Below are 10,544 nucleotides of genomic sequence, written 5' to 3'. Positions count from 1 at the left end.
GGTTTTACAAGGTTGTTGCACTTGATCACGTAGTAGACACCAGTAGACACCACAGCGATATCGAAAACTGGTGAGACACGTAACGCGGAACTGTGGTATAGTAATTTCCTATCAGACCAAGCAAATCAATATTCTGACGTGCGTAGACGTCGAAAACACCTAGCGTTGACTGAGAAATATAATGAGAGTTGCCCTAATGGTAAACATTCATCATTTACCATTTAAGTTATTAAGGTTGCTAATATGAATGATCATTTATTTTTGGAATTTGAATGGCAGCTGTGAATAAAAAAAAAAAAGTGAATATTGATTATTTATCATGTGAATGACTGATGTTGCTATAATATAGAATATATGCAAGATAATTATTTTAGTCATATTTCCATGAATCGATTTTATTTTTAAAAGAATATTCTTAGGTATGGGAGGGGGGGGGGGGTTCCCAGGGTGAGGATTCACCCCTGCATCCTTCGACCCGCTTCCGACCGCTGGTCACCTCTGATATATTGCAACAATGTATGTCTGATTATTATTTCTGTTATTCTTAGCCCACCACTGAGATTTTTTATGAATTTCACGCACCATGCATCAGAAAATGCTCTTGGCAACTGCTATGTAGAATTGTACACTCTTGTATACTATAATCGCGAGACACTTGGGCCGGCCTGGTCAACCCACGTGTGCGACGATCAAACTCTGTTATACACGCACTTGTTGCAAAAAATACTATTTTTGACATTTAAAATAGCTCAGAGTGAAGTGTTCTTTCGATTTACTGCATTATGTGAAAACTTGCTTTGTGAGTAGAATTTATAGTACCACTCAGATTAGACCTTTCGTCGGGTTTTTTTGAGCAGCAACAATGTAGGATTAGTGAACTTGTTTACACAGAAGCATCAATGCTTGACAGTGGTATTTGACAGAAGATAAAACTACAATGAAATATCGAATGAATCATTAAATACTTTGGTGAACGGGGTTGATCGAAATATATTACATACACGTAATTTATGAATAATGGAAAGTGAGGGTTTGTAATGATTTGTGATTGCCATGCTTTTTGGATGACGACAAACTCAATTAAGGCTTGGATTATTTGTACTTTATTCGAACAAGTACCTGACACGAACGAAGACTTGAATGTGTTGGTTTTTATCCTTTTTGCTTGCCCGCGTTTCGGCCATTTTCATTCAGAAGTAGTTTCAGCTATTTTTACTATACAACGGAGAATCTCCGCATAATTAGTTTGCCTTTGGTGTTTCGCTATTGTAGCCGTTGAAGCAAACTTTTGAGTTCGGTGTTTGAATCAACTGCCGACAGAGGTATCCGTAATGAGCCGTATGGCCACGAAACATTAACTGAGGATATACGTCAGTGAACGTATTGGGGACAAGTTGAAAAAGTGTCCAGTTGTAAGCTGCAAGTAACAGTTCAACAACCCACCAGAATAGCGCTAGCGCAGCAAAAGAGCATGATATGAATTAACAGATGTAGTCGGAGTGAAGAAGTACCCTTGGGAGTGAAGTGTGCTGAGTTCAACAATTCAATATTTCTGGTGACTCAGTAGTCAGTGAATCGCAGTATACAAAACCTCAACTATTTACGTAGTGCGAAATAATTTAGTACATTCGTTGACTGAAGAATATAAAGACAGTTGCTCTAATGGCTTTGGTGTGACAACCGAAAATCTTCGTGCGCTTAAGCTCCCTTAGATGTTCCAAGGGTAGAGTTGAGAACTTATTGCAGAACATCAGAGAGATACCGATTTCGACATGATGCTGGCTACATTCACCTTCCGAGTAACACAGCTTCGCAATGGTAAGCCCAAGCCAGTACTTGGCCGTCTGTACTTATCGACTTGTCGGCGATACAAGAAATTAATAACGAGAATAAATTTTTTCCAAAATTCGGAGCAAAACAGTCATTTAATTAAAGCATAGGTACCCGAGAAAAGAATGTATACATATTTATATCAGATGTAATAATGATGCAGAGACCAAACAGTACTATAAATTTTATAATTTTCCAAAAGACAAACTGAATCATCTACAATAATACGTCTATCATATGGAAATAGAAGAATTAGTCATTTCGAAATGAGATTCTGTTCGACATGCGCTCGATGTATTCCATAACATTGATATTCATAATTATTCGAACAAATTTTCATTTGTTCACTCGATCTTGAATTTTCGTAGGCATAGAATCGAAACGCTGTTTTAGCTAGTCGCAAGTGAAGTACCTACTTTGGGTAGAGCAGCAGAATTGTTTTCGAAGAGTGTTCGTATGAAAAAGAATTCAGAGTAACTGTAACACATCACGGATGCGCTAATTTTGATCGAAATGAAACGGATGCTCCGTATGTGAGACAGTATTTAACGCAGTGTCCTGATTTAAAGACCTGAAAACGTGATTGTCGGTATTTTTTATTTTTTTGATAGGGAGTAAAAGAACGAAGCTTCTTAAAACTTCGAGTGTATTTTATCACACATTTGAAAGGTACGAGCAAAAATTTTGACCATCCAAGTGTCGCAGATCGGCAGGGTTATTAACTGACTCGTTAACTGAAGAATATATCTTCAGTCAAAGGTTGACCATCGAAGAGCCTAGCCGCTTCAGTCGGGAATCGGCAGGAAAGATGAAGTGCGTATTTCTTGTCTGAAATGTAGAAACTAAAATCATTATACATCATGTCATATTATACATAGTATTGAAGTTCGAAACTAGAGTTTGGATGTTCGGATGTGCAGAATGTGACGTCGCCGAAAATTTTTTTTCTCTTGACGTCATCGATCTATATAGACGAAAATCAGCTAACCGAATTCCTCAGTCTGGAAACAACCGCGCAGTAGAGAGGACGTATGAAAACCGCGCTCCGCAGATTTCGAGTACCGGGTTCTCTACCTCCTGAATCCTGCGCTCTGAGTCCACTTTCTGGTGTAACTCGAGTTCCAGGACAAGCGCTGGGTGGTTCCTGCACTCCAGGTCCGCTACCTGGTGAAACTCGACTTCAGAACAAGCGCTCCGTAGTTTCTGCGCTCCAGGTCCGCCACCTGGTGAAACTCGACTTCCAGGACAAGCGCACCGTAGTTTCTGCGCTCAAGGTCGACTACCTAGTCAAACTTGACATCCAGGACAAGCGCTGCGTGGTTCCTACGCTCCAGGTCCGCTACCTGGTGAATCTTGACTCTCGGAGGACAAGAAAGACGAGGAGAACAAGGTGGACGAGGAGGACGAAGATTTCTGCACAGTGAGTATAGATAACATTCGTGTAATATTTAATGGAAATTGTAAATATATTTTATCTAAAATTTTTTGAGCTTGTCATGTACACAATAAATTATTTCAATTCATTTTTCGGGCAAGCACAAATTCAGGAGCTACAAATGCGCTAGAAAAATTAATTCTATTATTAATTAATTATAAAAATCCTTACACAATATTTTTGCTGTGTTCTTATACTGAAAATATTTATTGCTATTCCAGGTACAACCCGAGGTGGTTATCGGTGGTTGTTCGAGGTGGTTGGCGATTGTTGGAGGTGGTCGGAGGTGGACGAGGAGGAGGACGAACTGAACTGAGTCTCAAAGCCCTGTTGACATAAAAGCAGCTATTTGACAGAAATTATAGTTTATAGTTTACACAGCCCATTGCATGATATTTCATTACAAATACATATGTTTCAATGTATTTAGGAATAATTTATCAAATATACGATAAAATTGATGCATCGGATCATCGTCGACTTTAACTTTTGAAATGTCCTACCATTTTCGAACACCTCCTACCTCCCCCTGCCACCTCCGACCATCAATGGCCACTTTCGACCACCCCCTATCACCTTCTGCCAGCGCCGACCACCTCCTAACATTTCCGAACACCTCCAACCATCCTATTTAGCTATATTACCAGATTAGCTATGATATGAAAAGAGAAGAATTATTCATTTCGAAATGGGATTCTATTCGACGCGCGCTCGATGTATTCCATAACATTAGTATTCATAATTATTCCAACAACTTTTCATTTGCTCTCTCGATCTTGAATTTTCATAGGCATAGAATCGAAACGTTGTTTTAGCTGGTCGCAAGTGAAGTATCTGCGTTGGGTAGAGGAGCAGAATTGTTTTTCGAAAAGTATTCGGATGGAAAAAAATTCAGAGTAACTGTAATACATCACGGATGCGCTAATTTTGAACGAGATGAAATGGATGCTTCGTATATGAGACGGTATTTAACGCTGCGTAGTGGTTTAAAGACCTAGAAAGGTGATAGGGAGAGAAAGAACGACGCTTCTTAACACTTCGAGTGTATTTTAACACACATTTGAAAGATACGAGCGAAATTTTTCATCATCCAACTGTCGCAGAACGGCAGCGTTATTAGCCGACCCGTATCTTCAGTCAACGGCTGACCATCGAAGGGCCTGGCCGCTTGAGTCTGGAATCGGCAGGAGAAATAAAGTGCGTATTTCTTGTATGAAATGTGAAAGCTAAAATCATTATACATCATATCGTATCATCATACCTCATACATCATACATCATACATCGTACATCATACATCGTACATCATACATCATCATACATAGTATCAAAGTTCGAAACCATAGTTTGGATGTCGGACGTTCAGAAAGTGACGTCACCAATTCAGAATCAGCTAGCCGAATTCCTCAGTCTGGAAACAACCGCGCAGTAGAGCGGACGGATGAGAGTCGCGCTCCGCAAATTTCGAGTATCGGGTTCTCAACCTCGCGGATCGCGCGCTTCGGGTCCGCTACGTATTTCGAGTACCGGGTTCTCAACCTCCCGGATCCCGCGCTTCGGGTCCGCTACGCGGTGAAACTCGACTTCCAGGATAAGCGCTCCGTGGTTCCTGGTTCATGTTTACAATGAATTATTTCAATTCGTTTTTCGCGCAACCCCAAATTCGGTAGCTGTCGGTCCGCAAATAAAATTTCTCGACTCCCAGGATAAGCGCTCCGTGGTTCCTGGTTCATGTTTACAATAAATTATTTCAATTCGTTTTTCGCGCAACCCCAAATTCGGTGGCTGTCAGTCCGCTAATAAAATTTCTCGACTTCCAGGATAAGCGCTCCGTGGTTCCTGGTTCATGTTTACAATAAATTATTTCAATTCGTTTTTCGCGCAACCCCAAATTCGGTGGCTGTCAGTCCGCTAATAAAATTTCTCGACTTCCAGGATAAGCGCTCCGTGGTTCCTGGTTCATGTTTACAATAAATTATTTCAATTCGTTTTTCGCGCAACCCCAAATTCGGTGGCTGTCAGTCCGCTAATAAAATTTCTCGACTTCCAGGATAAGCGCTCCGTGGTTCCTGGTTCATGTTTACAATAAATTATTTCAATTCGTTTTTCGCGCAACCCCAAATTCGGTAGCTGTCGGTCCGCAAATAAAATTTCTCGACTCCCAGGATAAGCGCTCCGTGGTTCCTGGTTCATGTTTACAATAAATTATTTCAATTCGTTTTTCGCGCAACCCCAAATTCGGTGGCTGTCAGTCCGCTAATAAAATTTCTCGACTTCCAGGATAAGCGCTCCGTGGTTCCTGGTTCATGTTTACAATAAATTATTTCAATTCGTTTTTCGCGCAACCCCAAATTCGGTGGCTGTCAGTCCGCTAATAAAATTTCTCGACTTCCAGGATAAGCGCTCCGTGGTTCCTGGTTCATGTTTACAATAAATTATTTCAATTCGTTTTTCGCGCAACCCCAAATTCGGTGGCTGTCAGTCCGCTAATAAAATTTCTCGACTTCCAGGATAAGCGCTCCGTGGTTCCTGGTTCATGTTTACAATAAATTATTTCAATTCGTTTTTCGCGCAACCCCAAATTCGGTGGCTGTCAGTCCGCTAATAAAATTTCTCGACTTCCAGTATAAGCGCTCCGTGGTTCCTGGTTCATGTTTACAATAAATTATTTCAATTCGTTTTTCGCGCAACCCCAAATTCGGTGGCTGTCAGTCCGCTAATAAAATTTCTCGACTTCCAGGATAAGCGCTCCGTGGTTCCTGGTTCATGTTTACAATAAATTATTTCAATTCGTTTTTCGCGCAACCCCAAATTCGGTGGCTGTCAGTCCGCTAATAAAATTTCTCGACTTCCAGGATAAGCGCTCCGTGGTTCCTGGTTCATGTTTACAATAAATTATTTCAATTCGTTTTTCGCGCAACCCCAAATTCGGTGGCTGTCAGTCCGCTAATAAAATTTCTCGACTTCCAGGATAAGCGCTCCGTGGTTCCTGGTTCATGTTTACAATAAATTATTTCAATTCGTTTTTCGCGCAACCCCAAATTCGGTGGCTGTCAGTCCGCTAATAAAATTTCTCGACTTCCAGGATAAGCGCTCCGTGGTTCCTGGTTCATGTTTACAATAAATTATTTCAATTCGTTTTTCGCGCAACCCCAAATTCGGTGGCTGTCAGTACGCTAATAAAATTTCTATAACTTTATAATCTTCTCATAATCTTTCTGGTAGATTATATCGATAAAAAAATTATATCAAACCTTACACATTATTTTTGATTTGTTCTCATGCTGAAAATATTTATTAGTATTCGAGGTATAACTCGAGGTGGTTGGCGGTGGTCGTTGGGGGTGGTTGAAGATGGTCGGCGGTGGACGAGGACGAGGACAAGGAGGACGAGGATTTGTGCTCGGTGAGTAGAACACTTTTATAATATTTCATGGCAATTGTAATTATATTTTATTTGAAATATTTCAAACTAGTCATGTTTACAATAAATTATTTGAATTCATTTTTCGTGCAAGCACATATTCAGTAGCTATGAATGATCTTATACAATTGATTATATTATTAATTAATTAATTAATATTCTTATAATATTTGATGGCAATTGTAATTATATTTCATCTGAAATATTACAAACTTGTCACGTTTACAATAAATTATTTCAATTCATTTTTCGTGCAAGCACATATTCAGTAGCTATAAATAATCTTATACAATTTATTATATTATTAATAATTTGATTGTTTACATTAATCCTTACACAATATTTTTGATGTGTTCCTATATACTAAAAATATTCATTACTATTCCAGGTATTACCCGAGGTGGTCGGAGGTGGACGAGGAGGAGGACGAGCTGGACGAGGAGGAGGACCAGGTGGACGAGGAGGATGACGAGGTGGACGAGGAGGAGGCGGGGTGGGTCGTGGGAGAGGACCTCTCCTCTCCTCAGAGGAGGGGAGGCGGAGGGGGAGGGGCAGGGAAGGGGGAAAGGTGGGTGGGGAGGGGGAAGGGAAGGGGAGGGGAGGGGCGGAGAGGGGAGGAGAGGGGAGGGCGGCGGGGAGGGGAGGAAGGGGGAGGGGAGGGAGGGGGAGGGGGAGGGAGGGAGGAGGGAGGGAGGGAGGGAGGGAGGGCGGGGGAAGGGAGGGAGGGAGGGAGGGAGGGAGAGGGAAGGGGCGGGCGGGCGGGCGGGCGGGCGTGTTCTGCTCTATTAACTCTAACGGGCTTGCACTGACATCCGTCCTCCACTTCCTCCCTCCCGCCCTCCCTCCCACCCGCCCTCCCTCCCTCCCTCCCTCCCTCCCACCCGACCTCCCTCCCCCCTCCCCCTGCCCCGCCACCCTCCCCTCCCCTCCCCATCCCTTCCCTTCCCTTCCCTTCCCTTCCCCCTCCCCACCCACCTCTCCCCCTTCCCTGCCCCTCCCCCTCCCCCTCCCCCTACCCCTCCCCCTCCCCGTCCCCTCCTCTGAGGAGAGGAGAGGTCCTCTCCCACGACCCACCCCGCCTCCTCCTCGTCCACCTCGTCATCCTCCTCGTCCACCTGGTCCTCCTCCTCGTCCAGCTCGTCCTCCTCCTCGTCCACCTCCGACCACCTCGGGTAATACCTGGAATAGTAATGAATATTTTTAGTATATAGGAACACATCAAAAATATTGTGTAAGGATTAATGTAAACAATCAAATTAATAATAATGTAATAAATTGTACAAGATTATTCATAGCTACTGAATATGTGCTTGCACGAAAAATGAATTGAAATAATTTATTGTAAACGTGACAAGTTTGTAATATTTCAGATGAAATATAATTACAATTGCCATTAAATATTATAAGAATATTAATTAATTAATTAATAATATAATAAATTGTATAAGATTATTTATAGCTACTGAATATGTGCTTGCACGAAAAATGAATTGAAATAATTTATTGTAAACGTGACAAGTTTGTAATATTTCAGATGAAATATAATTACAATTGCCATCAAATATTATAAGAATATTAATTAATTAATTAATAATATAATCAATTGTATAAGATCATTCATAGCTACTGAATATGTGCTTGCACGAAAAATGAATTCAAATAATTTATTGTAAACATGACTAGTTTGAAATATTTCAAATAAAATATAATTACAATTGCCATGAAATATTATAAAAGTGTTCTACTCACCGAGCACAAATCCTCGTCCTCCTTGTCCTCGTCCTCGTCCACCGCCGACCATCTTCAACCACCCCCAACGACCACCGCCAACCACCTCGAGTTATACCTCGAATACTAATAAATATTTTCAGCATGAGAACAAATCAAAAATAATGTGTAAGGTTTGATATAATTTTTTTATCGATATAATCTACCAGAAAGATTATGAGAAGATTATAAAGTTATAGAAATTTTATTAGCGTACTGACAGCCACCGAATTTGGGGTTGCGCGAAAAACGAATTGAAATAATTTATTGTAAACATGAACCAGGAACCACGGAGCGCTTATACTGGAAGTCGAGAAATTTTATTAGCGGACTGACAGCCACCGAATTTGGGGTTGCGCGAAAAACGAATTGAAATAATTTATTGTAAACATGAACCAGGAACCACGGAGCGCTTATCCTGGAAGTCGAGAAATTTTATTAGCGGACTGACAGCCACCGAATTTGGGGTTGCGCGAAAAACGAATTGAAATAATTTATTGTAAACATGAACCAGGAACCACGGAGCGCTTATCCTGGAAGTCGAGAAATTTTATTAGCGGACTGACAGCCACCGAATTTGGGGTTGCGCGAAAAACGAATTGAAATAATTTATTGTAAACATGAACCAGGAACCACGGAGCGCTTATCCTGGAAGTCGAGAAATTTTATTAGCGGACTGACAGCCACCGAATTTGGGGTTGCGCGAAAAACGAATTGAAATAATTTATTGTAAACATGAACCAGGAACCACGGAGCGCTTATCCTGGGAGTCGAGAAATTTTATTTGCGGACCGACAGCTACCGAATTTGGGGTTGCGCGAAAAACGAATTGAAATAATTCATTGTAAACATGAACCAGGAACCACGGAGCGCTTATCCTGGAAGTCGAGTTTCACCGCGTAGCGGACCCGAAGCGCGGGATCCGGGAGGTTGAGAACCCGGTACTCGAAATACGTAGCGGACCCGAAGCGCGCGATCCGCGAGGTTGAGAACCCGATACTCGAAATTTGCGGAGCGCGACTCTCATCCGTCCGCTCTACTGCGCGGTTGTTTCCAGACTGAGGAATTCGGCTAGCTGATTCTGAATTGGTGACGTCACTTTCTGAACGTCCGACATCCAAACTATGGTTTCGAACTTTGATACTATGTATGATGATGTATGATGTACGATGTATGATGTACGATGTATGATGTATGATGTATGAGGTATGATGATACGATATGATGTATAATGATTTTAGCTTTCACATTTCATACAAGAAATACGCACTTTATTTCTCCTGCCGATTCCAGACTCAAGCGGCCAGGCCCTTCGATGGTCAGCCGTTGACTGAAGATACGGGTCGGCTAATAACGCTGCCGTTCTGCGACAGTTGGATGATGAAAAATTTCGCTCGTATCTTTCAAATGTGTGTTAAAATACACTCGAAGTGTTAAGAAGCGTCGTTCTTTCTCTCCCTATCACCTTTCTAGGTCTTTAAACCACTACGCAGCGTTAAATACCGTCTCATATACGAAGCATCCATTTCATCTCGTTCAAAATTAGCGCATCCGTGATGTATTACAGTTACTCTGAATTTTTTTCCATCCGAATACTTTTCGAAAAACAATTCTGCTCCTCTACCCAACGCAGATACTTCACTTGCGACCAGCTAAAACAACGTTTCGATTCTATGCCTATGAAAATTCAAGATCGAGAGAGCAAATGAAAAGTTGTTGGAATAATTATGAATACTAATGTTATGGAATACATCGAGCGCGCGTCGAATAGAATCCCATTTCGAAATGAATAATTCTTCTCTTTTCATATCATAGCTAATCTGGTAATATAGCTAAATAGGATGGTTGGAGGTGTTCGGAAATGTTAGGAGGTGGTCGGCGCTGGCAGAAGGTGATAGGGGGTGGTCGAAAGTGGCCATTGATGGTCGGAGGTGGCAGGGGGAGGTAGGAGGTGTTCGAAAATGGTAGGACATTTCAAAAGTTAAAGTCGACGATGATCCGATGCATCAATTTTATCGTATATTTGATAAATTATTCCTAAATACATTGAAACATATGTATTTGTAATGAAATATCATGCAATGGGCTG

The 10,544-nt window shown here is 41.5% G+C and overlaps 1 protein-coding gene across 2 annotated transcripts; it reads left to right on the top strand.

Moving 5' to 3' along the window:
• The first annotated feature begins 1,649 nt into the window (after positions 1-1,649).
• LOC138190748 (uncharacterized) lies at positions 1,650-3,643 on the top strand. 2 transcript variants are annotated; one of them, XM_069134993.1, is made up of 3 exons: positions 1,650-1,818; positions 2,831-3,250; positions 3,487-3,643. In XM_069134993.1, exons 2-3 carry the CDS (start codon positions 2,862-2,864, stop codon positions 3,602-3,604), a joined length of 507 nt encoding a protein of 168 aa, XP_068991094.1. In that variant the 5' UTR covers positions 1,650-1,818; positions 2,831-2,861; the 3' UTR covers positions 3,605-3,643. The 2 variants fall into 2 exon arrangements, with proteins under 2 accessions (XP_068991094.1, XP_068991093.1); XM_069134992.1 differs by lacking the exon at positions 1,650-1,818 and having other exon boundaries at positions 2,717-3,250.
• Positions 3,644-10,544: the final 6,901 nt, after the last annotated feature.

Source organism: Neodiprion pinetum, chromosome 4 (assembly GCF_021155775.2).
Source record: "Neodiprion pinetum isolate iyNeoPine1 chromosome 4, iyNeoPine1.2, whole genome shotgun sequence".
Lineage (NCBI taxonomy): Eukaryota > Metazoa > Arthropoda > Insecta > Hymenoptera > Diprionidae > Neodiprion > Neodiprion pinetum.
Note: the sequence above shows the minus strand (reverse complement) of the source record. Positions and strands in the feature narration are given on the sequence as shown.